The sequence below is a fragment of the Budorcas taxicolor genome, chromosome 15, assembly GCF_023091745.1.
Source record: "Budorcas taxicolor isolate Tak-1 chromosome 15, Takin1.1, whole genome shotgun sequence".
Classification (NCBI taxonomy): domain Eukaryota; kingdom Metazoa; phylum Chordata; class Mammalia; order Artiodactyla; family Bovidae; genus Budorcas; species Budorcas taxicolor.
In genome coordinates, this window is record NC_068924.1 from 8,419,721 (window position 1) to 8,446,564 (window position 26,844).

The window sequence follows — 26,844 nt, forward strand, 5'->3', positions numbered from 1 at the left end:
GTGTAATTGAACAAGATGGACAGAACACTCATAAAGTTATGGGATATTTCATCAGTGGATAATCAGATAGCATTGCCTGTTGGATAAATGTAGACCATTTTCTTGTTTATAGGTACCATGAAGAACAATGATTCATCTCCCTAATCTTAATGATTAGGGAAACATATTCTTCATCTAGTGAAGAATATCAACAACAGTGTCTTGCATTTTCTGAAAAGCATTCCACCACTTGAAATCTCAATTCATTATCCTATTAAATCTGCAAATTGGATATAATGTCCCCATTTTACAAATGAAAAATCTGGAAGAGGTAAAATGACTTGCCTCCAGTTATCCAGGAGATGAAGAGTTAGATCTAAATCCTGGCCTGGGGTTGTTTTTAGAATGCTACAATGTATGGGGTGGGTAACCTGGCTTCTATCACAGCCTTTTTAAACATGAGTCATCTTTAAGTTGGGCTATTGAGATTCAGCAAACGTTTACAGTGCACCAGCTATAAACTAGTGCAGCATTAAGTGCACAGTTGCCCAAAGATCTTTCGAAAAAAGATCTGCAGATCTTTTCCCACTACTTTTTGCACATTTTGAATTTATGCAGTTTTATTTTCTCACAGCAGTAATTAACCTTGCAGCTGTCATTTTGATGTCTCAACTTTTCAATACTTGACCACTTTGATTTTTGTAGACGTAATTCTCTGGTTTAATAAACTGCTTTTTTTTTTGTAAAAGTAGGAACTAGTTTTTCCTTTCCTTCTCAGTTTTTTAGGTACCTCACCAATGATTTGCAAATTTCCAAAGGCAAAATCTACTGATGGACTCAATCGATAACATAGGAACCCATGTACTCATGACTGCCAATCCTTACATATAATGTATTAAGTTAGATTTTCTCTATAAGTACTAAGCAACATATTTTACATAATTTAGTTTAGAAAAAATGAAAATGAATATCAATTTTGAAAGATTTGTTATCAAGAATGAGTGACTTATTCTTTTTTCTTTTTTTTCCCTCATCATCTGGTGTTCAATTTTGTCCCTACTATTTCACCTCACTTGCTCTAACTCATTAGAGAGCTAATTGCCTTTGTAAGTCCAAATTAAGGAGTAGTGAAATGGAGACATTACCTTTGCCAGGTGTTTGGGAGGACAAAATCCAATTTGCAGTAAAAGTTTCTTCCAATCAGTGTTAGCCCTCCATTCAGGCTGTGTGGATTTTGTGTGGATTAATGAAGAATCATTCAGAGTCCAGGCTATATGTGGTAGTGTGTTACACAAAATCAAGAAAATAATTAAGAATTGAGTATTCTGGAATATAAATTGAAATAAAACAAGATTTGGGGATGGAAACTGAAGTGAACTTACCAATTTTGTATTAACTTCCTTGGGGATGTGACAAGTCATTGTGTTGACATTCAGCAGAATTTTTGCTTGGAACTTGGATTCCACATGTGGATATCAAAAAAGGGCCATGTAGTAATGTATATGCCCTGCAAAACTATTCTGGGCTTCCCCTGAAAACAAATTACTACCCAATACTCAAAAGACATGCTAAAACAATTTATGTAAAATTCATAGAAAACAATACATTCAGGGAAATAAAAAGGTTATGTTTCAGAAAGTTTAGGTTCAAAAGGTTAGGTTTCCTAAACCAACTGGTTGTTGGTTTAGGACGTGTCTACATAAAGTATATGAAAACTAAGTAGGATGACATTTCCAAACAATTCAAACAAATGAACAGACATATAAAATGTACTTCCAATATTTCAGCTAAGCAATATTGGTGGCCTTAAGGACATCCTTTTGAATATCAAAGACCATTTTTGTTTGTTTGTTTTGTGTTGTTTTGTCTCAAGGCTCTTAACATAATTCACCCATATATAGATGAGAAACAATGAACATCAAAGCTTTGAAAAAACAGCGACCACAAGTGGGTGGAAGGTCAGGCATTTTTAAGGCAATTGGCAATTTTTTCCTTGCTTAATAATTAGGGAAATTGGAAGAAACTTTAAAATGAGAGAACAAGGAGAGATTATGTAGAAAGAGGTCTATTATTGATTGATGCTTACTATTCCTGAGGGTATTTGTCTCTGAGGCTAGTTTCCTTATCTGCAAATTGGAACTAAAAATAGTAACCTTCTCATATTGTTTTTATAGGACATTCTAGATATATAAAATGAAATAATTCATAGAGATACTTTAGCACAGTTCTTGGCATATGGGAAGAACTTAACAAATATTAGCTCTTTTATCAATAGAGCTTATGATCAGAAAGCAAAATGTGCTGCTTGTATATCTGTAATCATACTCTTTGTATTATATTATAAAGAGTGTTCCTTCATGTTGGGGGCATAAGTTGCTTGTGATTAGCTGTAACACAGTGCCTGCTACATATTGTACATACATGCAAAGTCACTTCAGTCCTGTCCAGTTCTTTGTGACCCTATGGACTATTGCTCCTCTGTCCATGGGATTCTCCCAAGCAAGAATACTGGAGTGGGCTGACATCCCACCTCCAGGGGATCTTTCTGACCCAGGGATTGAACCCTGGTCTTCTGTGTCTCCTGAACTGGCAGGAGGGTTCTTGAACACTTGTGCCACTTGGGAAGCCCTCTGCCATGTATTATGCACCCTATAAATGTTTGATGAATAGCTACTGAATGAATGGGAGAAGAATGAGAAGGGCTAAAGTTGAGCAACCTGCTCAAAGTCACACACCTAGTAAGAGCTTGAAGGTTGAAGTGAAGTCGTTCTGTCGTGTTCGACTCTTTGCGACCCCATGGACTATAGCCTATCAGTTTCCTCCATCCATGGGATTTTCCAGGCAAGAGCACTGGAGTGGGTTGCCATTTCCTTCTCCAGGGAATCTTCCCTATCCAAGGATCGAACCCGGGTCTCCCATAATGTGGGCAGACGCTTTCTGTCTGACTTCAAACCCTACACTTTCCTTAAGATACTGCACAGCTTTACATACATTATCACTTACCTCTCCCCACCTACTCTGATTTCATTATTACACTGAATTTGCCCTTGCAAAGGTCATCAATTATTTAAAACTGCTCAAACCAGTGGTATCTATTTGTTCTTGATTTACTTGCATTTGTCACTGAAGCCTATTTTCTCCTTCCTGAAATTCCCTTTTCCTGTCTCTAAGGTTTGGTTTTTTCAATCGTCCACTTAGTTGCTCTGTCTGGCAGCTACTTGCCAATCTTCTTGTAGCTTCCTCCTCTTCCTCAACGTCAGTGTTTCTGAAGTTTCTATCTTGAGCTTCTTCCTCTTCTCATTCTTCACATGCTGTCTTTGCAATTTCATTTTCATCTCATCATGCTGAAATCTACATCTCAGTTCAACCCTATTCTCTCCTGATCTCTGTAGCCACAAATCTATTTACTTACTGGGTATTTCTCTCTGGAGAGCCTTATGTTAACTGCTCTTCCTTCACCCCCCAATTCACCTATCTCCTTATCTTCCAGATAAATTGAAAAACATGATCATTCTTCACTAGGATGGCCACTTAATTTATCATCTAAACCTGGACAATTTTGAGAGAAAGGACTTCGTCAATAATTATGCTGGCTCTCCGAGTTTAACCTGGAACTGCCTTGGTGTAAGCAGGCTGTATGTCTTCCCTCCCCTTGACCACTAGTTAACTGAGTGGCCCCAGCATTACCACTGGGATTTATCTTGGCCTCCTATTCTTATTTTTGCATAAGGTGAGCCACCAAGTTCTGTAGATCTTGTCTCCTTCCTAGCTGTTTAGTATGTGTTTCTTTCCATCTCAATTACCATTGCCTTTTATCAGACCCTTCTTATTTCTTATCAGAATTATTGCCATGGTCTCCTACTTGGTCTCATGCTCCTCTAAAACATCCCCTGCTTTGTCATAATGATCCTCTTGAAGTGCATATCTAATTACATGCTTTTCCTGTTTTGGTCCTTTAATGGCTAACTATAATCTGTGGTATAAAAGGGAAGTTCTTTCCCATGACATGAGAAGGCACTTATAACCAATCCCATTTCACCACTTATCCTTCTTGCACCCTAGAACTGTCTTGGCATATAGTAGGTACTCACTAAACAATAAATAAAATCAGCATGTAAAACGTAACCCCACATACCAAGAACTTGCTTCAACAAGTTTACATAAGTGAGAAGTAATAGTAAATGTCATTTTTATAATAGGATGGAAGCATAAAAAAAATGTAAGATGTGAGGAGCAAAATACACAGTGAATTGTGATTACCTTTCAATTTGTGATTCAGAAATATGTATGATATAAAACCTATTTGATTAGATTTTTCTTAAAATGGAAGAGTGAAGTCAATGTACTTGTTTCAAAATAACAAAATGCTCCCCAGAAAGTCTAAGTCAGTTGATGGAAATACCAGTTCCTAAAAGAGAACTTGGCTTCCAGCAGGCACTCAATATTTGTTGAGTGGCTAAATATAAGAAATTTAGTCTCCATCAATTGGTTGTCTATATACAGTGACAATTTATTTGTACATTTTATGTATAACTGTGGCAAGCATTTGGTCATTTGATCAAATCACTTCAGTCAACTATCATTTCAGTGAACCAAACTAAATGTTGCACAGAAAATCCACAGTTAAAAAAGTTACTTTTTAGTCAGTTGTTAGAGTTCCCACAGATTAGCAAGCAACCACATGAAAAGTACAAGAGAAAAAAAACTAAGCTGCTATTCAGCCTGTAAGAGAAATTGTATAGGTGTCAATCAAACTAGTTAATGTAGAAAATGTCTAAGCAAGTGATTTGTATCCATTAATTGCTTTAAAAGCCTTACCCAACACTATTGACCGTAGTGATCTAAAATTCCCACAATGCTATACAGGCTATTCCAATAAGACTTTGCAATGAGTGAGATTAGATTTTCTTCTAGGTAAGGACATTTTATTTTATATCTCAATTTTAAAGCTTTTTTAAATATTGGAAAAACCAATATATTAACTGAATAATTTCTATTCTGCTCTAAAGTAGAAATTATTGGCAAATTTGTTTAGTATTAACATTAAAATTACACTGAAAGCATTTGTTATTGTTCTTTTGAGCCTCAAATACTAGTACATCATCAAACCCAGCTTTGTTTTTTTGTGATTTATAGCTCCTTTTCTTTTTCCCTGGAGACTCTCTTGATTCCAAGACATTACTCCACCATATGAAGGCTTGTGCAAACTTCAAACCTGTCATTTCATATTAGATTAGTGGTGGAAAAGGAAAACTGTGCAAACTCTGGATAGTTGGGCCAAACACTTGTGCATTTTAAAGCTTGAAAGTTTAGTAGTGGTCAGATAGTAAAATGCATTTATATCAATTTGGAATCTACACATTTCAAAAGGGTAGTGCTTTGAGAGATATAAAGACAGAGCACATTAATACTGGTTAATTCTCAAACCTACATGTATAAGAAATATGTTCAAGATTTTCGCTGAGCTTGAGTTTCCTTTTGTATTTGGAAAAGTGATAGCATGCACTTGTATCTCTCCAAGGACAAAAGGCAGAAAACTTGAGAATTTTTCTCTCTTGCTGGTGAGGATCACTGAAAAGTATATCTTGGAGACAATCTGGAGAGTATTTAATCAAAGTTTCCAAGTTGGTTTCCATTAGATGGTAACTGGTATCTTTAGATTATTTGCAACTATTTGAAAACAAAACAGATAACACTTCACAACTAGCTAAAATGTAAATCTTTTTTTTTTTCTGTTGGCTAGAGTGAAATTATCTAGCTTGGTAACACTGATACCTCATGATAAAAGAGTTTAGTGAAAATTTAAATAGAAATATGAATTAATGATTACTTCAACATAATGACCAAAATCTTTCAAAACATAAGGCTCTTGAGGTAGAATAATAAAAAATGATCTTTTATATAAAAAGCTGATGAAACCTCTGAAGAGGCTTTAATATGTTATTTTTATAGATGAGCAAACACATTAAAACAACTTTGTTATAACTGACCCTCCCCTTTGCTGAAGTCCTTTTGTTCCTGTATCTTCACACAAAATTTAATGCTGTACCTGGCTGACTTCATGGTGTATTACTTGTGCAGTCACACAGGGTCCCTGACTTAGAAGGTCCCTGTACTTGGATTAATGTTCTGCTGTCACTGTCTTAAGATTCTTGTCAAACTTTGCATGAAAGACTCTGCATTTTCTATTTGCACCAGGACCCACAATTTATGAAGTCAGTCCTATAGCTATGCCTATGGATTTTCATAGCATTTCATTATTTCCCCTGAAAGACATAGGTTATCTGAGGAGCTTCCTTCACTGGTGTTTCTCACCCCGTTCCCAAAGGTGGTTCTCACACTCGTGGACAAGAGGATAGAGAGCCACTTGGTCTCACAGAGAGGGCTGAGATCTTGGCATCTGCATCTGTTTCTATTCCATAGCAGGGCTTGCTACAGAGCAGGTGCCAGATGAATGGGTGAGTGAATAAATAAACAGCAAATTATCAACAAATGTCTGTGACTTATTTAATTGCCACAACAAATTCTTAATAGCTTCTGTTTTGAAATAAAAAGTGACAAGGTTGATCAGCAGAGACTAAAAGTAAAATATTCAAGGAAAAATATTGGAAAGAATAAATGGAATTGAACTGATGAGATGTTTGAAGCAAATAAGATTGAAAGACATTCTGAACTTCAGATTGAATCAGAAGTGACAGAGGGAAGAAGGAATGAATAGTTAAAAGCAGTCAGATTTTTCTCAATAAATTGTGTCCTGAAGTAGATTCTTTCTTCTCAAATTCAGTTTAATACAAGTCATATTCATCTTGTAAACTGTAATTAACGGAATAAAATTTGTCATCCAAGTTTGGGGGAAAGAGGGTATACAGGCAGTGCATTCAGAAAGAACCAAGAGATTGTGGATTGTCTTTGACTATGCCAAGAGTTTCTTGATCTACTGTTTTGCATTAATAACAGATCAATCTGAATAGAAATTTGCATGAAGAAGTGCATTTTTTTATTGTTTCCTCTGCCTGTGGGCAGAATAGACAGAGCTCAGGCTCGGGCTCCCAGTTAGTTTAGCTAAACACATTTTATTCTTTAAACTGTGATAGTTTCTTACCCTTATATTCTCTTTGGGAAACATATTTCTGACAGTTAGTTTGTAAAATAAAATAACAAAAAAAACTAATATTCTTTCTCTGTTGTGTTTTATGTTGTGTTTGGTCACCTCTCATAATGTTTGGGAAAGAAGGCAATGGCAACCCACTCCAGTACTCTTGCCTGGAAAATCCCATGGATGGAGGAGCCTGGTAGGCTGCAGTCCATGGGGTCGCAAAGAGTCAGACCAGACTGAGTGACTTCACTTTCACTTTCATGCATTGCAGAAGGAAATGGCAACCCACTCCAGTGTTCTTGCCTGGAGAATCCCAGGGATGGCAGAGCCTGGTGGGCTGTCATCTATGGGGTCGCACAGAGGTGGGCATAACTGAAGTGACTTAGCAGCAGCAGCAGCAGCAGCATAATGCTTGGGAGTATCAGTTCTTTATAAACTGTGTATTCCCGTCAGTGAGGTTATCCCTTAATGGTCTATCTCCTTTACCATGGAGAATATAATACAGTTTTCCATCTTTAAAGAGGTTCCCTGTAGCATTGTCTAGATTTACTTTCTCTCTTGTTGCTATATCACACTTGAATAAGTGACTTAAATTGTGCACAGATGTCCAGGTGTGGCTTTAATTTCCTTTTTATATTCTGGCAAAATAACTTATTTTAAGTTCATTACTTCTATTATGGGTCTCCAAATTATGCATGGTGCTGTTATAAGGCTGGTTCACTGAGTATTAAGTATATGAGAGCAAGCAATTTTATGCTTCAGATGATTATTTATGGGAAAATTCAATTTTTGGAGGATGATAATAATGGTGGAATACAGGTGAATAATAGCACTGACATTCACAAGCAAAATAAAGCAACAGTGGAAACAAGCATTTGGGGGAAAAATAGCTTTCAAGCAGTGAGTGAGAAGAGAAACAGAGAGCAGCTCTAGTTGGGGAAGCTCAGATTCTAAACAAGCATTGATGAGGTCTTAGGGCCACACACCTGAGCCCCAATCTAGTGTGCATGTGGGGCCAAGTGAAGAATTTCAGGGTTTGGTAAGATGTGCAAAAGAATTTCATAGACTTTCTCTAATGGGAAAGGAGACTATCTCCCAGGTTATCTAGGAGAATATATACTTTAGTTCCCTAAGTTTCCATGGAAATAGAATTACAGAGTTATGAAAACATATTCCTTGTTAGCTAAGAATGTTTCACATTCTCTGAGCAATACAATGAAGGTATCCTATATGAAGTATGGTGAAATTGTCTTTACCATTCTCATTTTATGACACTCTTAAGTGTGCTTTAAGGATTCTGCTGCTAAAACTATAACCATCAATAGAAAACCTTCATCTAGAAAGCTCAGCTTTGGTCCTGTCGCCTGAACTATTAGAATGCCCCAAGTTTACAAACCAATGGTTGGAGGAATGGGAGAAAGAAGAAGACAGGGTAAAACTAATTTTGAGTTTCATTTTACAACATTAAGAGCTGCAATATTCAGGCATCTGAGTTCCTTCAATGACCAGGAAGCTTCAGAAAGAAAAAAAAAAAGAAAAAACCAGAACCTTTACTTCAACTTTTAAATCTGTCTGAGACCAACCAGGCAGAAGAGGCAAGCTATTTTTACTAGTTTTAGAAAAATAATACAAGTATATAATAGAAAATTGGTGACTTAAAGCAACTCACTTCAAATGAAAGCTTGAGCTGAATGTTGCATGAATATTCAGACAATAGCAACCTGTTTGAAATTGCTATTGAGTGTAATTCCAAATTTCTGCATTTTATCATCTCCTAGGCAAAAAGCCAAAGGCTAAAAGAACAGAACACAAAAAAGCCGAGCCTGAATTATATTCTAAACGCTGTTGAGTTTAATTTTACTTACAAAGCAGAATGTTACTTTGCCACTTAAATATGCCCCTCACAGCCCTGTAAAAATACCTGGCTTCTTGTTATCAACCTCTAAATTGTGTTATTCATTTAGAAAGCTCCAATTTTAGGAGCATCATTCTAAATTACTAGGCAAGTGCTACACAATAAATACACATAATCTAAAACAGACTGTAGTGAGAGAAGAAAGCTATTTTCTATAAAATTGACTGCAGTGTGTGGTCTGCCATTCCATAAGCATTGTAACTTGCAAGGCATAAAGGAAAAATTTTAGTTAAATTAAATATCATGAGAGGATGAGCACTTTAAAAAGTTGATGTTTTGTAATAGAGTAATACAGATACACATTCTTGTTATAAATTTGGAGACGAATTCAAATAACCTTCGGAATAGAAATACACACACAAAAAATGAGCATGCTGTCACTCACCCAGATACACATCTGTTTCAAACCAATGTTTTACTTGGACCAATAGTAGATGTAGGTGCACTACCCCAAATCAATAAACCTTGGGTGACATATACAACTAAAACAGATGATGAAGCTTACATAGGCCTTGTATTTCCTGCTCAAGATTTTTATAATGTTAATGAATTATTGAAAATTATGATTGGAAAACACTCCAAGTGAGTAAAACAAGTTAATGTAAGATATAAGTTTTTGTTACAGATTGTGTAATTTTTCTTTGCTGAGATCATGCAAGGGGTCTTAGCATGCAGTAGTCACACAAGTCAAATTTGATTTTTTTGAGATTAAAAAGGGAGGGGTGGGATTCTGGTAATGTTCTAGTTCTTGTCTTAAATAGCAATTTCTTGGTATGATTACTTTATGATTTTTTTCTTTGAGCTGTATACCTATACAAATATAATTTTTTTAATTTTTATGCAGATATATTGTATCTCCATAAAAAACAAAAAAGAAAAGAAAGAAAAAAGGGGGAAAAAGAGAAAAAGGGCAGAAAGAAAGAAATGAAGGAGGCAGAGAAAGAAAGGGAAAAAGAGAGAGAAAAAGAAAGAAAGGAAGAAATAAAAAGAGAAAATGCATGCTTAGAGCGGCATTTCCCAAACTGGCAAATAATGTGCTAAAAGAAATTAGTGCTGTAGGCATTTACTTAATTCAAACAAGATATAGCTTCATAGGGTTGTAGAATTTGGCAGCCTTGCTCATAGTTGGAAGCCACTTAACTGTCATTTTTGCACAGAGAGACTGTATGTTGACATTTTCAGACTTTTTAACAATCCTTGTCACTTAACAATTGCAAATGTCACTATATTAGGCATGCAGTTTTTCTGTTCAGGAAGCAGAATTTAGAAGTTAGTGGAGGGAAAAAAAAATGCCTAGGGGTTCCAGTAGCTTTACATTTGGAAAACCACATACATATACACAAAATTTTTATTTCTCTACTGTTCAAGTGTCTTTGTGACTCAACTGTTGCAAATATCATTTTGGCATTAAGTTGGGTAAACACCTAGTAACCACCTAGTACTAAAGGTGTTTGGGAACCTGAAGTTGGATCTGTAGATTTTGTCTGTTTCTAAGGAGCAAGTTACCATATAATCGTTTCAAAGGCAAAAGGTTAAGCAAGAATAACATATATTGTAAAATTGAAAGTAAAATGCACAGTATTGATGTGCTCAAAGCCCATGCATTTCAATTTCTTTGTATGATAATTTATGGTGATCATGTCTTCAGACTGCACTATTAGCATACTCACCCCTAACAAGAAGTTCTGCCTCATCTGACACACTGTCTGCTGTGGTCTGTACCCTGCAGCCATATCTCCCAGCATGCATCAGAAGGATGTTCCTGATCATTAAATCTGCAGAGGATGCTTGCTGAAAGAGGGATGAAGTGCCAGTTTAAAATGTTGCAAATCTGCCTAGTTCAAGGTGGTTTAAGGGGAACTTTGCATATTCAGTCAAAGGGCCCTTTTTTGGCCTTACAATTTATCTGACGACATTTCAGAAGTCAAATATGCCCCACTTCAAGGAACACATGGAAGCTATGTTTTCAACAATTGCTAATACCACATTCTAACATTTAATATTGCATATAATGATTTAGCAGATACAATATTTAAGAAATATTTACAAACAAATTCATATCTTTAAAAGTTTAGGAAAAATAGTGCACAAAAATTATTGCTTTGCTATTCAGAGACAGGCTTATTTTTGTGGCAAGAAAGCAGTATTGAAAGGAATAACAACTCTTGGAATTATGAGGCAACAGTAGTTAAAAGATTATCTTGCACAGCTTTATTGAATGGCTTCTTCTGTAGGCAACAGAATGAAGTGGTGCTTAGGTGCAAGAGTGCTGGTCTCAAGCCATATGTTTTCATTCAAGAGAGATTGATTTATTCCTTCCACAACCACCACCATCAGGAGTAGGGTCAGCCTGAATCTCTGTTAATCAAAGCAATTAAAAAACATGAAGAAGACACAAAACACCTGATCCTTGTTGGGAGCACAATGATTAGAACATAGTTGAAGAACAGTTGTATCAAGGAGATCAATAAGTACCAAGGAGATTAAGTTTTCATTGCACTAGTTCATGGGATCAGTGATTATCCTACACTTTAGGATGTCTGGTATAATCTTTCATTACTTAATCTTGTCTTTCATTTACTTTAACAGGAAAGATGGATTTCCCGTTTTCATGAAGATCTGGTATTTACAATTCATGAGGTATTCTTTTCAGAGAATGACATAGCAAAACTCCAATATGCTCTTCACTTTCCATGTTGCAATTAAAAACAATTCCCTGGAATGAGAGTACATGCATGCAGCTTGAAATGACATCTTCAAAAAACTCAACACCCCTCTTTCATGGGCACTTGAAAGAGTGACTAATGCAAGACATGGAGAAGCACCCCTGATTAGATATCTTTAATTTGCTGATGGAATGGGTGAATTATCTTAAAAAATGATTTGTTTGTCCTTAGAAGGCAGCGTCCTAATGAGTATTTATGAATTTAATTGTTTACCTCCATTTTGCAATAAACTAATGGACTATATAAAATTCATGAAAGTGAGAGGAATTTCTGAAAATCTGTTGGATTTTTTTTTTTTTTGTCTTAGCATTCATAACAGGGTGAGAAGTTATTGGTAGTTTTTAACCTTTCAAATGTTGTGTATTTCTTTAAATCAATCAGTTAACTGTATATTATGTTTTAGGACATTTCTTTTCAGTATTTCATTTCTGTTTTTTTTTTTTCCCCCTTTCCCATTAGTCTTACGATAGGAGCTTCTAAGTGTATTGAAGTTTTGTCTAATGAAATAATTGTTAATACATGGTCTGGTTCAGTCATTTACAAGGGAATGCTTCTTAGTGAGACTGCATTAAAATGTCACAATAATTATTGCAAGGAATGTGATATTTGTCCACTGAATGTCCTCCACTATTCTTTTCCTTAGATAAAATTGTTATTAAAATTTCATTTTCTCCTGTGTACCAGACTAATGCTCATTTCTTTCAAATCTGAAAAGGAAATGTTCACTTAGTAAAACCTTTGATTTCTCTTGGGGAAACAAAAGCAAACTGTAAGCATCATAAGCCATAGCTTAGTCTCACATCTGCATAATATAACACTGTTTGTGCATGCTAAATTGCTTTCATCCTATCTGACTCTCTGTGACTCTAGGGACCATTGCCTACCAGGCTCCTCTGGCCATGGGATTCTCCAGGCAAGAATACTGGATGGGTTGCTGTGCAACCCCTCCAGGGGGATCCTCCCAACCCAGAGATTGAAGCTGTGTCTCTTCCATCTATCTGCATTGGCAGGTAGGTTCTTTACCATAAGCACCACCTGGAAAGCCCTATAATTCTGTTAAAATAGTTTAAATATTTTTACCACTTTATATAGCATGGATCCATCTTAGGTGTGAAATATCCTTTTCCCCATGGATTTCTAAGATGCTCTCCTAATAGAGTACTCAGTTAAATTAGTCAAGAATAAATGTGCATACCATGGACCTAGAATAGAGTCTATGTTTAATGGAAAAGCCAAGGAGAGGTCCAGAAAAGAATAGAGGACTATTCTTCTCAGAAGTAACACTTCTGAAAGACTGCACGTGGAGTTTTTTATTATTTTTTACTTGCTTGTTTTTCAATTTCACAAACTGATTGGTGGTAGTTTAACAGTAGAAAAAGTAATGATCATAAGTCATTGTTCAGGCTATTTTTGACAAAATTATTCCATAAAAATCACATTTCTGTGATTAAGTTATATTTTCCAGATATTTTTCTTCCCAAATAATTGATTTCTTTTTGTCTTGGACAAAAGTCTTGAAACCTTTGTCCTTTTGTTAAATTATAGTGAAAGAAAAGTTTAATGGGATTAAGAAGAGACTGCACTGAAAATCACAAAGAGGTCCAAAGAATCCAGGAGAGTGAAGTACAGTACAGATTATCTTTCTTATCCTGTCCTTTATTTGGTTCCTTCAATTAACAGCATGCAGTACTCTAGAAACTGGCTGAAGCTCCATCACCATCTATCAAGAATAAAAAGTCTACAGCCCATTACTTATGTATTAATGCTAAGGCTATGTGAGGAGTTGAAATTGCCTCATTTCAACTCATGGGGCCTATTCTTCCTCTTTTGGATTATTTCTGAATTATATTTTTACAATTCTGAACAGAGAAGATTAAAAGAAAAATGAATGGTGAACAGTAAACCTAAATTACCCTTTCAGGAGATTTACTGATTTTCATGAGAAGTAATGAGAAGAATTCACGTGGGAGCCTATTATACTTAATCTCAACCCACAGTATGTAGTTCCTGAGAGAGAACTTCCACAGTTTAGTGCACTTTTAATGAAATGGCTACTTAGAGCAGATGTTTGCTTTCTTAAGCTTAAAGCTCATTTTCACTTTTCTCTCTTAGGAGTTACTCTGTCTTATCTTGTTTTCTTTGACACTTGCTTTATACCCTGCCTTTTTCTTTGCTGCTTTCTTTCACTTTATGAACAAATTGTGCTACGTGGTGCTTCAAAAGAACTTTCCCTGCAACCAGTGCCATAATACAACTCTCCAAGCATTGTGTACCTAGCACAGGGCATGCCTCAGAGTGGGCTCTCAATAATTATCTGTTGAGTGGATGAATAAGGTGGGGATCTTTAAGAAGGAGGCTCCGTTCACTCTGTGGGAGCAGCGACACTTCTAAGTCATTTACAACTCTTGGTCACATAAGTTCATTCGAGCAGTTGTTAGATCACTGTAACTTTTATTTATGATTTGGATATAATACAGGAAATGTCATCCTTCCACTCAAGTCCAGTTCTTTATTGGCATTCACTTGGACTAAGTGTCCTGCTCACCCATCATAAGACTGATAATTGAGACTTCCTAAAATTGGAAGCACGGTTAGCGTCACTGTTCTGAGTGTCTGTTGACTCTTGCTGCCTTGAGGAAAAGTCTAATCTCCTTGTTTCAACAGAAGACTCCTCAGAGCATGATTCTACTTCCTATATTGAATTCTGCCCTTCTATGACATTAACCTCACATTCCTTCCTATGCAGGAATACCTCTCATAATTCAGCCTGTTCTGTTACAGAAGCTTGTTCTCCTTTCTTTGCCTGCAAAGATACTTTTAGACACAACTCAAGTGCCTCCTTCTTGTTTAAACCTTTCTTCATGAGTTCTGCCACTGTTTAGTTTTCCTTCATTAGTACGCTGTTCCTGTCTCTAAACTTGACATTCTTGGAAGTCACTCCAGAGGTCCTCTGGGCATTCCCAGAGCTGAGCTGGGCACTAGGGCAGCCAGTGCTCATCAGGTGAGCTAGAGAGTACATGAATGGCTTGCTTCCTTCCTTCTCTGTATCTGACAATACCTCCTTGTCCTCTTCTTTTTCTCCTCTTACAGAAATTAGAAGAGAAATAGGAAGAAACTATGGAGGAAGACAGCAGAAAAAGGTGCTGAAAGAGTATACACAGGCTTAGGGATGACACAGAATTGCATGAGTCCCTGCTCTGCCACTTATTAAGTTTTGAACTTGGAAAAATTGCTCTATTGCTCAGAGCTTCTCTCACAGCTTCAATGTGATAATGCAAGGGAAGCTCATAGTAGTGTGTTTGGCACACAGTAAATGTTGATAAATGTTATCTGTTAAAAGACACTATAATGCATTCTTAGCCAAGAGGAATATTTCTTTAACTGGTGTTCACTCCTTCAATGAACTGGATATCAACATTCTCCATAGGTTATAGTAAGTTTTCTGGTAAGTGTCTGGCTCATTTTAGATATATGTTATCCCACATCTTTCTCTCTTATAGAAAACCACTGTACTCACAATAAGAAGACCTGAATTCTAACTTTAGTTCAGCATCTTCCTAGCCCTGAGACTTTGGGAAAGGTACTTTATTGGAATAATAATAGCTGCACTGTCTCTCACCATGTTTGAGGGGAATTGAATGAAACAATGTTCACACATGAACTCTTAGTAAATGTTTCAAAAGTGTAAGGTACTCAAAAAGCTTTTTTTTCAGAATTTAGAAGAATGCTGTACATGTAGTAAGCACCCTGAAAAGGTCTGGGGAATTAATTGTCTGCACAAGAAGATAACTTGAGTGTTCTTACAAACAGTGAATTCATGCTGAATGGCTTAGCCAGAAACCCACTAGGTATTGGCAGTTTATGTGGTCTCATTTACGGTTTATATAAATTTCTCAATGGGCTCACATAGGGTACTTCTGGCATCCCCAGCCCCCACCAAACAGACTCAGGAACCATTCCTCTCTATAAAACAAAGGAGAATGGCATATAAATTCTATGAGATGTAATTTAAAAAAAGATCTTCTAACACAGAAAACTGGGTATCAGCTAGGAGATATTAATTATTAGATATGATTAATGTTATTGACATAAAATCTTGGATATCTAAAATATTTTCCTGGTAACAATATTTCTTTTTCCCAGAGGATAATCTGCTAAAAGAACTTTATCACAATAAGGAGATAACATACATATACTTATTCTTTTTACAAGTGTTTTAGACCTTTATATAATGGGGTTTATATTCATGGTGATATGAGTTTAATATATTTTTTAAGAAGTTGCTGTGTTAACTCACATGCTTAATTAATTGGACGTGTTATCTAAAATAGAAATTTTAGTTGTTCCCAGTGAAGAAAATACTAGACAAAATATTCCTTGATGAAAATATTTATCTCCATTATGATAAAATATTAAATGCATCCAATAATGCATTGAAGGGACTTCCCTAGCAGTCCAGTGGTTAGGACTACATGCAGGGGGACATGGGTTTGATCCCTGGTTGGGGAACTAAGATCCTGCATACTGGGAGGTGTGGCCCAAGAAAAAAAATGTGCATTGAAGATTAAAAGTAGGCAAAAATGGCTCTACCGTTCCATTTCTAGGACCTTAGTATTTAATTTCAGCATATATTCTAAAAATGTTAAGTACTAAGAAAAATACATACAGTTTTTCTTGGTAACGTAGATTAAAGATGAAAAAGTGAGTTGATGACTCATTGATGAACTCAAGATGGTAGGTATCCAAATTGCATTATTTGGTATTATAAACAAAATGTCACAAATTTATAGGATCAGTCTACTATCTTAGTTAAAATGAAGATTGGGAATTATGATCAGCTCAAAGCAAGAAAATACAGGACATAATTACATAATTAAATTTTATTATAATGAATTTATTTAGTAGATGACAATATTGATTATATTAAGAATACTTAGTGGATGAGAAAATATCATGTATATCACATTAGTGTTACTCCTTTCCCAAAGAGGCATATAGGACTAAGGAGTGTGATATTTAACTTGACAGTGGATGCCAGACTTAGATAGCATATTTGTATCCTGATTCTTGAAAGATGTCTCTTATCCAGTCATACGTACATTGACTCTCTTTCCCCTGGGGGTGAGGGAAAAGGGTATTCCTTTATCTAAGATTAACAGAAATGACCAAGGCAAAAGGACTCCATTTGTGTCCTTCTCAAATTCATATGCTAAAACCTAATCCCCAATGTGATAGTATTTGAAGGTTGTATGTTTTGGAGGTAATTAGAGTATGAGCATGGGTGAAGCCCTCATGAATGGTGTTAGTGCCTTTATAAAAGAGACCTCAGAGAGTACTCTTACTTTTTCTGCTGTGTAAGGACACAGTACCACCAAATCTGCCAGTGTCTTGATCTTGAATTTCTCAGTCTCCAAAACTTTTAGAAATAAATTTCTGTTGTGTATAAGCCACCCAGACTATGTGTTCTGTTACTGTAACTTCAATGAACTAATAAAGGATCTAAGTGCATAGTGTCATTTCTATATTTATCTAATGCTTCTAAACTAAATGAGACATGAAATATACCATATACAATTTGTCAGTCATATGCTTTCTTGATTTACTCTCAACTCCGTCCTATTTGTTGCAAAGTTTGTCTTACATGATTACTGAGAATATTTGACTCATAGTTCTTTTATTGTTTATGCAATTATTGCTACTTTATTCAACAGATATTTATTTCTGTGTCCTATGCTAAGCTTTGGGTATACAGATATATATTCTGCCATTAAGGAATGCTTGCTTTAATACACCTTTGATGGAAAAAATTGCAGGTAGAGAATGTGGAGTAACTTCCCTTACATCTAGGCTTGGAAGTGACATAAAGGAGCAATGTGTTATCTGATAGCACAGTACTCAGACTAGGGCCAGAGAGAAATATTTTCTCCTCCCATAAGCATTGACCCTTAGGTTTATAGTAGATTTCAAACTGTCTCTTTATGCCTTCTCTTTGTCCCACCTTCCCTCATATGACATGCCATTGCTAGGTTAATCCTATTTAAAAACTGATTTTATTTATGATCTCAAACATCTTCCCTTGCTACCTTCGTCTATTGTCTACAAGTTAGCCCAACTTCTTACTCAGCATTTGAGGCTTGACGTGACCTATCTTGTCTCTCACTTTGGTGGAAAATGTATTCTCTGCACCTCTCCAGTGACTTGTGAAAGTCTCCAAATTCTGTCTCACAAGTTAAAGCCTTGTTCAAGTCTTATCTCTTTCAGAAAGGCTTGACTGACTATGAGGACTGGCTATATCATTTGTGGGTCTTAGTGTAAATTGAAAATATGAATCTTTGTCCAAAAATTATCCATAATTTCAAAATGCTGACAGTCAGGCTTCATACCAAGCACAAGGTCTTTCTCAGTCTGGGGCCCGGGGTGACCACACACATTGCACACCTAGGGAGTTGGTCCTTCTGAACACTCAAGTCCACACTGATCTCCTAGAACATGTATGCACATTCTAGGCAATGATACTCTTTGAAATAAATATCAAGGAAAAAATACATCTTTTGTAAATTAAAAAAACAGCACCTTCCTACCTTGATGTCTGTACCATCTCTTTTATTCTTTACTAACTTGAAATCTTTGTTTTTCAATGAATTTTACAATTAATGAATAGGAACAGTTAGATTACATCCATCTTCTTAAGGCTTGTGTTAAAAAAAAAACAAAACACAGTGATCAACTTTATATTTGTTGTAAGCCTATCCAGACGTTAGCATATCATACATTATTCCATCTAAATATTCTTTTCACTTTTTTCCTGCATCTCCAGTGTTGGCACAAAGCTCACTTACACACTTGTGTCAACTTCAATCTGGCATATTGGTGAGAAACCAGAAGACATCAGTTCATGCTTTGAAGAATGGAGATGGGATCCCCGTGTAAACTTTACAGTCCTAGAGCTGGAAGAGACCATAGAGGGACTCTCATCCTCACTTTGAAGTTCAGTTTTTAAGTGCCATGGCATACCAGTTTTCTTTAAGAGAATTCTAGGCAAGAATGGTACTTAAATTCACATCATTAATGTTATGAGAAAACCTTTCTTCGTATGACAGATCAACTTTCTCATGCAATCACTTCAGGAATATTATTTTGTAATCTGAATAACACCTGGTCCATGAGTTGGCTCAATGAAGCAACACTGGTAGGTAGAAAGATATTTACAATTATGGCAGGCAATACATGTTTTTCCTTAGAAGAGTGATTTACACCATTATTAAAGAATGGACTAAACTTTCTATCTTTCACTTTTACATTACCTCTCACTGATGTTACATCAAGATGATACAACTAGTCAGAAAGAATTCTGTTCCCTCTTGAATTAGCTTGTACTTTGTAAATAGTTAATAATGGCATTCATGCATATGGGCTCAGTCAACTTAGTCATGTCTGATCCTTTGTGACCCGGTGACTGTGGACCCCACCAGGTCCTTCAGTCCATGGGATTTTTCAGGCAAGCCTACTGGAGTGGAGTGGAATGGGTTGCCATTTCCTCCTCAGGGGGATCTTCCCAAACCAGGAATCAAACTCTCATCACTTGCATCTTCTTTATTAGCAACCAGATTCTTTACCAATGAGCCACCTGGCATGACCATGAGGAAAGTTCTAGAATTATAACATTTTACAATAGCTACACATTTTATTTTATGAGGGCTCATAACACATGCACAGTTATGCATTTGTTAATTCATTCATGTATCGATCATTTGTTAGACTATTTTGCCTTTGTCCTTTGTTCATAGAAAATATAGCTGAGCTTGGACCCAACTGATGTATTCAACACAGTGCTTCAGTTGACTGGAGTGGGTACAAGAGGCAAAATCTGTCATATTTGATATATACATTCAGTAAGATAAAAGATAAATTTTGGCTTTGAGACACTGACAATGCAATTTATGAGGCAGGCAACTAGCTATAATGCAGTATGATGTGTTAAAATAGATACTAGGACAAAAACACCATTTCGGGGATAATTGATTTTAATGTGTAAAGAAAAATAACAAATCATATGGTTCAACTAAGCCCTATAGCATTTGAGAAGATGTGGCTGAAGAGTGTAGGTGACTTGTTCAAGGGTTAGGTGTGGAGGCTGGAGTTGATCCTTGGGCACTGACTCTCATTTGAGTGTTGTTTCCATTCTACTATCGTGCCTATGGAACCAGTCCCTGTTCTACTTAAACTTGCAGGTAATTTGATTCACTTGTACTAACTGAAGCACAGTTTGGCAAAAGTACCAAAATAAAATTAGTTCATTACATGGTAACAACCACAAAACTCTTATTAGAAATTAATTCTCAGATAAACCCTAGAATAATTTTGAGAGCTCATGCTGTTATGGTTGTTCTTTATCGGTCGTATCCAGACATGAAATGCTGCATCTTCCTCTGAAATGCCAGGGTCACCTTTCTGATAACATATGACCCATTAGCTTCATTTGCTCATGCTGTCATTCAACCTTTTTGGGACTTTTAATCCAGCATTGAGAGAATTTTCTGTGTGGGACCCACAACTGACATGTTTTCTTTTAGCCATGTGTAGTTCTTAATGATACAATTTTAATTGAAGAAGAATTAACCAAGTTTGTCTTCCTAACCTAAGTGCATAATTTACAGGGAGCAATATTTTACTAATATTTCAATGTGCCTGTTCCCTTTCTGCAACTGTCATATTTCTCTTTGAAGTTAACACTGTTTTGTTATACCATCATATAAAGGCTTCCAGGATGAATTCTGTTTTACTTTGCTACTGATTTTTCCACTGAAGAATAGTCAGTGTCTACGCACAAGTCTCGGAGAAGACAATGGCACCCCACTCCAGTACTCTTGCCTGGAAAATCCCATGGGTGGAGGAGCCTGGTAGGCTGCAGTCCATGGGGTCGCTAAGAGTGTGACACGACTGAACGACTTCACTTTCACTTTTCATTTTCCTGCATTGGAGAAGGAAATGGCAACCCACTCCAGTGTTCTTGCCTGGAGAATCCCAGGGACACGGGAGTCTGGTGGGCTACAGTCTATGGGGTTGCACAGAGTTGGACACAACTGAAGCGACTTAGCAGCAGCAGCAGCAGCACGCACAAGTCTAGTCCCATTCAGGCTATGGGAAGAGCGCTCAGACACTCCTTTGGAAGATTTCTATTTCTTTCCTGAAATCACAGAGCATAAGCAGGCAGAATATTATTATTGATCTGAAATTTTCATAAGGTCTCAAAGTGTTAGGAATGTGATAGACCATTCTGTGTTTCAATGATTTTTGCACAGAACTTTATAAATGGGTCTGGAATGAGACCAGTTCATTCATGTGCTTCTGTTTCACTCAGGACTTTTAGATCCCAGCAATTTATCACCCTGAGTCTCTAGCATCACGTGGGAAGTGTGAAAGTGTGAGGTGCTCAGTCATGTCCGACTCTTTGTGACCCCATGGACTGTAGCCTGCAGGCTCCTCTGTCCATGGAATTCTACAGGCAAGAATCCTGGAGTGGGTAGCCATTTCCTTCTCCAAGGAATCTTCCCAATGCAGGGTTTGAACTCGGGTCTCCTGCACTGCAGGCAGATTCTTTATCATCTAAGCTACCAGGGAAGCCCATCATGAGGGAAGGAGGGAGGCTAATACTGAGTGTAGAAGACTAAGCGAGAAGAGATCACCTGCTCTTTTCTACGGTTTCTCTTTCTGTCCTTCCCTTGCCATTGGTAAGTAACTCATTTGTAATTGCCCTAATTTTCCTTCTATGACATCAGTTTTATCCCTGTCTTTTGATCCCAAATCTCTCTAAAATATAGTACCTCCTAATAATTGGAATGGAGCTTTACTGCTTTCTATGAGTTAAATTTAATATCTTCAGATTCTCTTAACTTCTGCCCTTCTAGTATTATTCTATCCCATTATTTATCTTTTCCCCATCCATCAAAGTGACTGAAAAATGCACTATGAATTATTTAAAATTTGTTCCAAGAGCTAACTGTGAAACATATTCCATGTTATTATGGCTAAAAATGACACTATATTATAGTGAATATTTCATAATCTGTTTCATACTACATTGGCTGCTGTGCTTCATGCAGGCGCTACTTGCATATACTGTGGCTCAAAGTATCAATTAGGCTTAGGATTTGGCCTCTTGTTCACTGTGGTAGATTAAGGATGTCCATTTGTATTTTTAAACTGATTCTATTAAGAGGTGAAGTCTAATTCCCTATTCCTTAAATCTGGACTGGCCTTGGTAACTTTTTGACTAATAGAATATGACAGAAATGATGTATTGAAAATTCTGTGACTAGATCATAAGAAGAAGTGAAATGTCTTCCTAGACCTCCTAAAACATTTGTTCTGGGGGAAGCCAGAGGCCTTTTAAAAAGCTGGACTATCCTGAGGTTGTCATAAAAAAAGACCAAACTATTTCTGTGGAGACATGCCATGCAGAAAGAGAAAAGTCCAGATATGCCCAGTTTTAAAACCATGTTAGCCCAGCCACCAGCTTTGTGGGTAAAGAAACTATCTGAGACTTTCTAGCCCTGGCAGAATTACAGTGAAAACTGTGGGATCCATCTACTTCTAGGACTGAGGCTCTGTGCTATCTCCAGCTATTTGGCTACACTGGCTGAAGGCCCAGTCATTGTGGAATAGATTCAAAACACCCTCAGGGTTAGCTGCTTGATTTAATGACCCACAAAATTATAAGCATAGCCAAATAGTTGTCATTTTACAACACTAGGTTGTGCGGTGGCTTGTGGTACAGCAGTAAGTAACCGTAAAATAACTGGGTACCTGGAGGTGGGGTGCCACTCTAACTGATATCTAAACATGCGACATTGGCTTGGGGTGCAGTGCAGAGGCTTGGAAGTCTATAAGGACATTGCTACTGAGAACGAAGGGTCTCAGGGAGACCATCAATAAGGGCTCGAGGAACAATGAGGAAACTTCCTGGAGACCAGAGAAAAAGTGGCCCTTCATAAGTGCTGGAAAGTTTGGCAACACTGTCCCATAAGATAATGCAAACTACAGATTATACACAGTGGACAAACTTTGATTCTGCCTAAGGAGATTTTCATGAAGAAAACAGAATATTAACAGATTTCTTTGTGTTATGTATGATAAGATCTGACTACTGGGAGAAGAACCGAAAAAAGAGGATTGCTCATTTCTCAGGCAGAAAGCAGAAGAAACCCAGAGGAGCTGGAGCTCCAGATTACACTTAATCTTTTTACAAAGACATGATATTCCACATGGAATAATTAATTTTATATAAGAATTTCTAAAGATGAATTTTCCAGTTAAATACAGGTTTCAAGTTTCTCCTCAAAATTTAAGTTTTTTTTCTAGGTATTCTCATTTTATTTGCTATATTAGTAAATATTTTAGCAAGCATAATCTTCAATAAGTAGCTGTATCATATCAACTATGTGCTTTATGACCAAATACTGAGTATTCTTTGGCCAAGCCTAACTTGATAGTTCTTAATGCTTAGGAATGCATTTCTGTGTGAAAAAGGACCCCACTGCAGAAAAAGGTAATTTGGGTCACATCCTCCATTTAAGCACTGTCATTCACAGTCATGAAGATTCTCATCAACTTCAAAAATACTAAGAATTTAGGGAATTCAAACATGTCAATGTCAGAAAAGACTATTCAAACTGCTGCTTAGATTGTGAGTTACAACATTAATCTTCCAATGAAGATTCAATCAGAAGAAGAATAGTTTAGTTAAAAGGAAAGGTCAAATTGAATAAATGTGTCAATCAAAAGCCAACTATGAAAAGTTCAAGGTCAAGGACTTGCAGTCAAATTCAACTGACATTTTGAAAGTGATCGAGACACTTTGACACAGAAAGCTCATTTTTAATAACAAGGCTTTGCAATTTTATGAAAGAGAATTCACCAATTATTTAGTATATAAAAATAAGTTTACCTGGAGATTGAAAAACTGTCAGAGGCCATAGTCTATTACTTCCTCTCAGTTTTCTTTAACTATATAATACTGCTTCTGATATTTCAAGGAAGAGTTAGAAAACTATTTCAAAGCTGCACATCTTTGAATTGACTGCAACACCAGTGATTATATATGCACATATATTTTGTCCTAAGAGTTCATATTGATAGAGTTCGAATTGTTCATTATATATGGAATATTTTGTATATATGTGCTGTTTACACAAATTAAGAGATGCTATATCTTGCCCAGAAAAAGGATATTGCTTCATTCTATAAGATAATTATTGCTTTTAGAGAAAATTTTCTTTAGCTTTAGAGAAACCTTTTATCATTTATTGAGATATTGTATATGCAAATATTCTTGCAATAAGAAAGATTTGTGATTTGAGATTATTTTTCTAATTTGGAACCCCTTCTGAATTAAGAATTTTTCAATTCTAAGGACAACTTGAGATTTAAATATCTTCCATGAATCAAGCAAGTATTCAGTATTTAACAGATAAAATATGATTTGGAGCTACTTAACAATGCCCCATACTAAAAAAAAAAAATGTTTAGTGTTCACTAAGACTTTAAAACTGATTTCATAGCATATCTGAAGAGTTGGTTTTTTGTTGTTGTTATTGTTGTTGTTGTTTGGTTTTATTCCTTTAAAAATAATAAAACTTTAAAATTAGATAGGAACATTGAGTCCTCTGCTCTAATCTCTTCAGTTTGAAGAAGACCAGATCTAGTAATCTTTTACCATATGAAAATTCACTCAGTAGTGTACTTTGCAATTATAGAATTTCTGAAAAAAATTCTGGCAGCATCTATTTAAATTAAAAATGACTTTATTCTTTTACCCCTGTAATCTATTCCTGGAAATCTATCCCAAAGAAAGAAAATTATTAATACCCAATAATGCAGCTATTCAGAGATGTTTTCTGTAGTATTGTTTGTTAATCTCTCAAAACAGAAAGCAAAGTTAATATTTATTAACAGGGCAATGGCTAAACAAATTAAGGCATAGTCATATGCTTGTTATGTACCCATTGTAAAGAATGAATTAGAGATAGACCATGTGATGTGAGAAGTTTAAGATAATGAGATGCAAAAATATGTAAAGTGCTTTAATTCATTAAAAATAATCACAAAAATATCCCTCCACATGTTTGAATTTACTTAGGATTGCAGAGGACAGAGGAAAATCTAGAAAGACAGATATAGAATATTTAAAAGATTAACCAAGTGTGATAAATACTTTCATAAGAGGATAAAAGCAAGGGAAAAATCATCCTAATCAAAGCAGCATGCATGATATAATCTCATTTTGTGTCACATGTGTGTCTGTGTATGCTTGAAGAAATGAACACATGATTACAAAAATTAATTGTCATTATCTTAAGGTAGTATGAGTCCAAGGGATTTTTATTCTTTTCTTTCTAGTTTTATTATGTTTAAATGATCAATAATAAGCTGGTATTATTTATATAAATATAAATGTAAAAAAAATCTGCTTTCATTATGGAGAAAAAATGAAAATCTGACTTTGATTTACAGCTGAAAGATACAGTTACTGTGGTGAAGCACCAAACCAAGTATTTATCATCAATGACAGATATTATAAACTAATCAGCTTATGCAGCTAAAAATGATCCATGCCTGATAAACAGCTCTTCCTACACAAGTGAAGATTGCATTTCTGTTTATTACTACAGATGGTCATTTAGAACTTAGTCTCTTTATGAGTCTGCATCTCTGACTTATGGTCTTCTCAAGGCATCTGTTAACAGAGTCTTCATATTTCCTTTTGCTGAATGTCAGACAGATCTAGCATTGTAGGTGTATATTAGCAATCTATAGCTGCACTCTATTACTCATCATGTGATATATTGTTCTTCAGGTATTCTTTTAAAGTCTCTTTACAAAGGTCATATTTTAGTTAATCTTTGGGTAGCTGCAGTGTTCTTTTGCTATTATCTGTCCTCCATGCCTGCTAAATCCAGCATAACTGAGTAAATGCAGACAACTGCATTCAGAAACTCAAAAACACATACTCATTTTAACATTAAGAACTACTGGTGGGTTACCTTGATAACAGAGTAAGTGTAAAGCTGAAGATTATAGATAAGAACTCAATGAACTTCTAGATGTGTAGAAATTTACCTTATATAAGAGCTTTCTAAGATCTTCAGATTTTAACTAAAGCTTGATGTCATTGGGATGTACAAGTTGATAGACTAATTTATTTTTGACTTAGTCAAGCACATTTCATTATGTATCAATTATGTAGAAATACTCAATTATATTTCTTTAAATTTATTGGCTGCACATAGGATTTCTATACAGGCCGTATAAAATCTGTATTTGAATTATCTTTTGGTATATTAAGCCACACGCTTGAGTTGTTTTTTCAGGTCTTTTTGATTACATACAATGACATTGTAATCAAGACTAGGTAAGAATTTTTTGGAGACTTTCCTGAAAGACTTTGATGGTATCCTTTGGTGTTACCAGCTAAAAGTTGACCTCATGGAAAATTCATTTTCTACCATGCTGTTCACAAGTGAAACCTTTACCTTTGACTCCAAGAGCTTCAACAGACATGCTTCATACTCATTAAAATGGTCAGGTTTACACGTCTTAATCAATATAGCTTATTCACCTTTGTTTTTATCGTCAAATGCTTTTTAGAAACTCCTAAAATTTCTGGGTTTGAAAGATCCCCTGGAGGAGGAAATGGGAACCCACTCAGTATTCTTGCTTGAAAAATCCCATGCACCAAAGAGCCTGGTGGGCTACAGTCCAGGGGTTCACAAAGAGTTGGACACAACTGAGCAAACAGAGTTTAAAATCTTTTGAATCCTCAAGTCTAATGTTTACTTGAAGAAAACATTCACATCCTACAATCTGTATTCCTTTATGACACCTAAAGCTTCAGCTATAAGCACAGTAAGGAATGCAAATAAATTTCACAGGAAATAGAATTATTGAATATGGAAGCTGAAGACATGAATTTGGACTAGTTTTTCCACCTCTACTATTGCCTCTAGATCAGTCTACTATTTCCATAGCTTTGATCAAACTCTTAATTTAATTCTAGATTGTGAACAGTTTCATAAATATGGCCATTCTCTCCAACAGTTTAACCTGCAGCAAAATCAAAGATAATACAA

General features: G+C 35.9%; 1 protein-coding gene across 1 annotated transcript in view; it reads right to left on the reverse strand.

The window, feature by feature from the left end:
- The window catches only part of CNTN5 (contactin 5), a 654,757-nt gene that overhangs the window by 144,618 nt on the left and 483,295 nt on the right, over nt 1–26,844 (reverse strand). Inside the window, exon 13 of the mRNA XM_052652997.1 lies at nt 10,661–10,781. Coding sequence (XP_052508957.1) covers nt 10,661–10,781 — 121 coding nt within the window. The remainder of the gene's footprint in view (nt 1–10,660; nt 10,782–26,844) is intronic.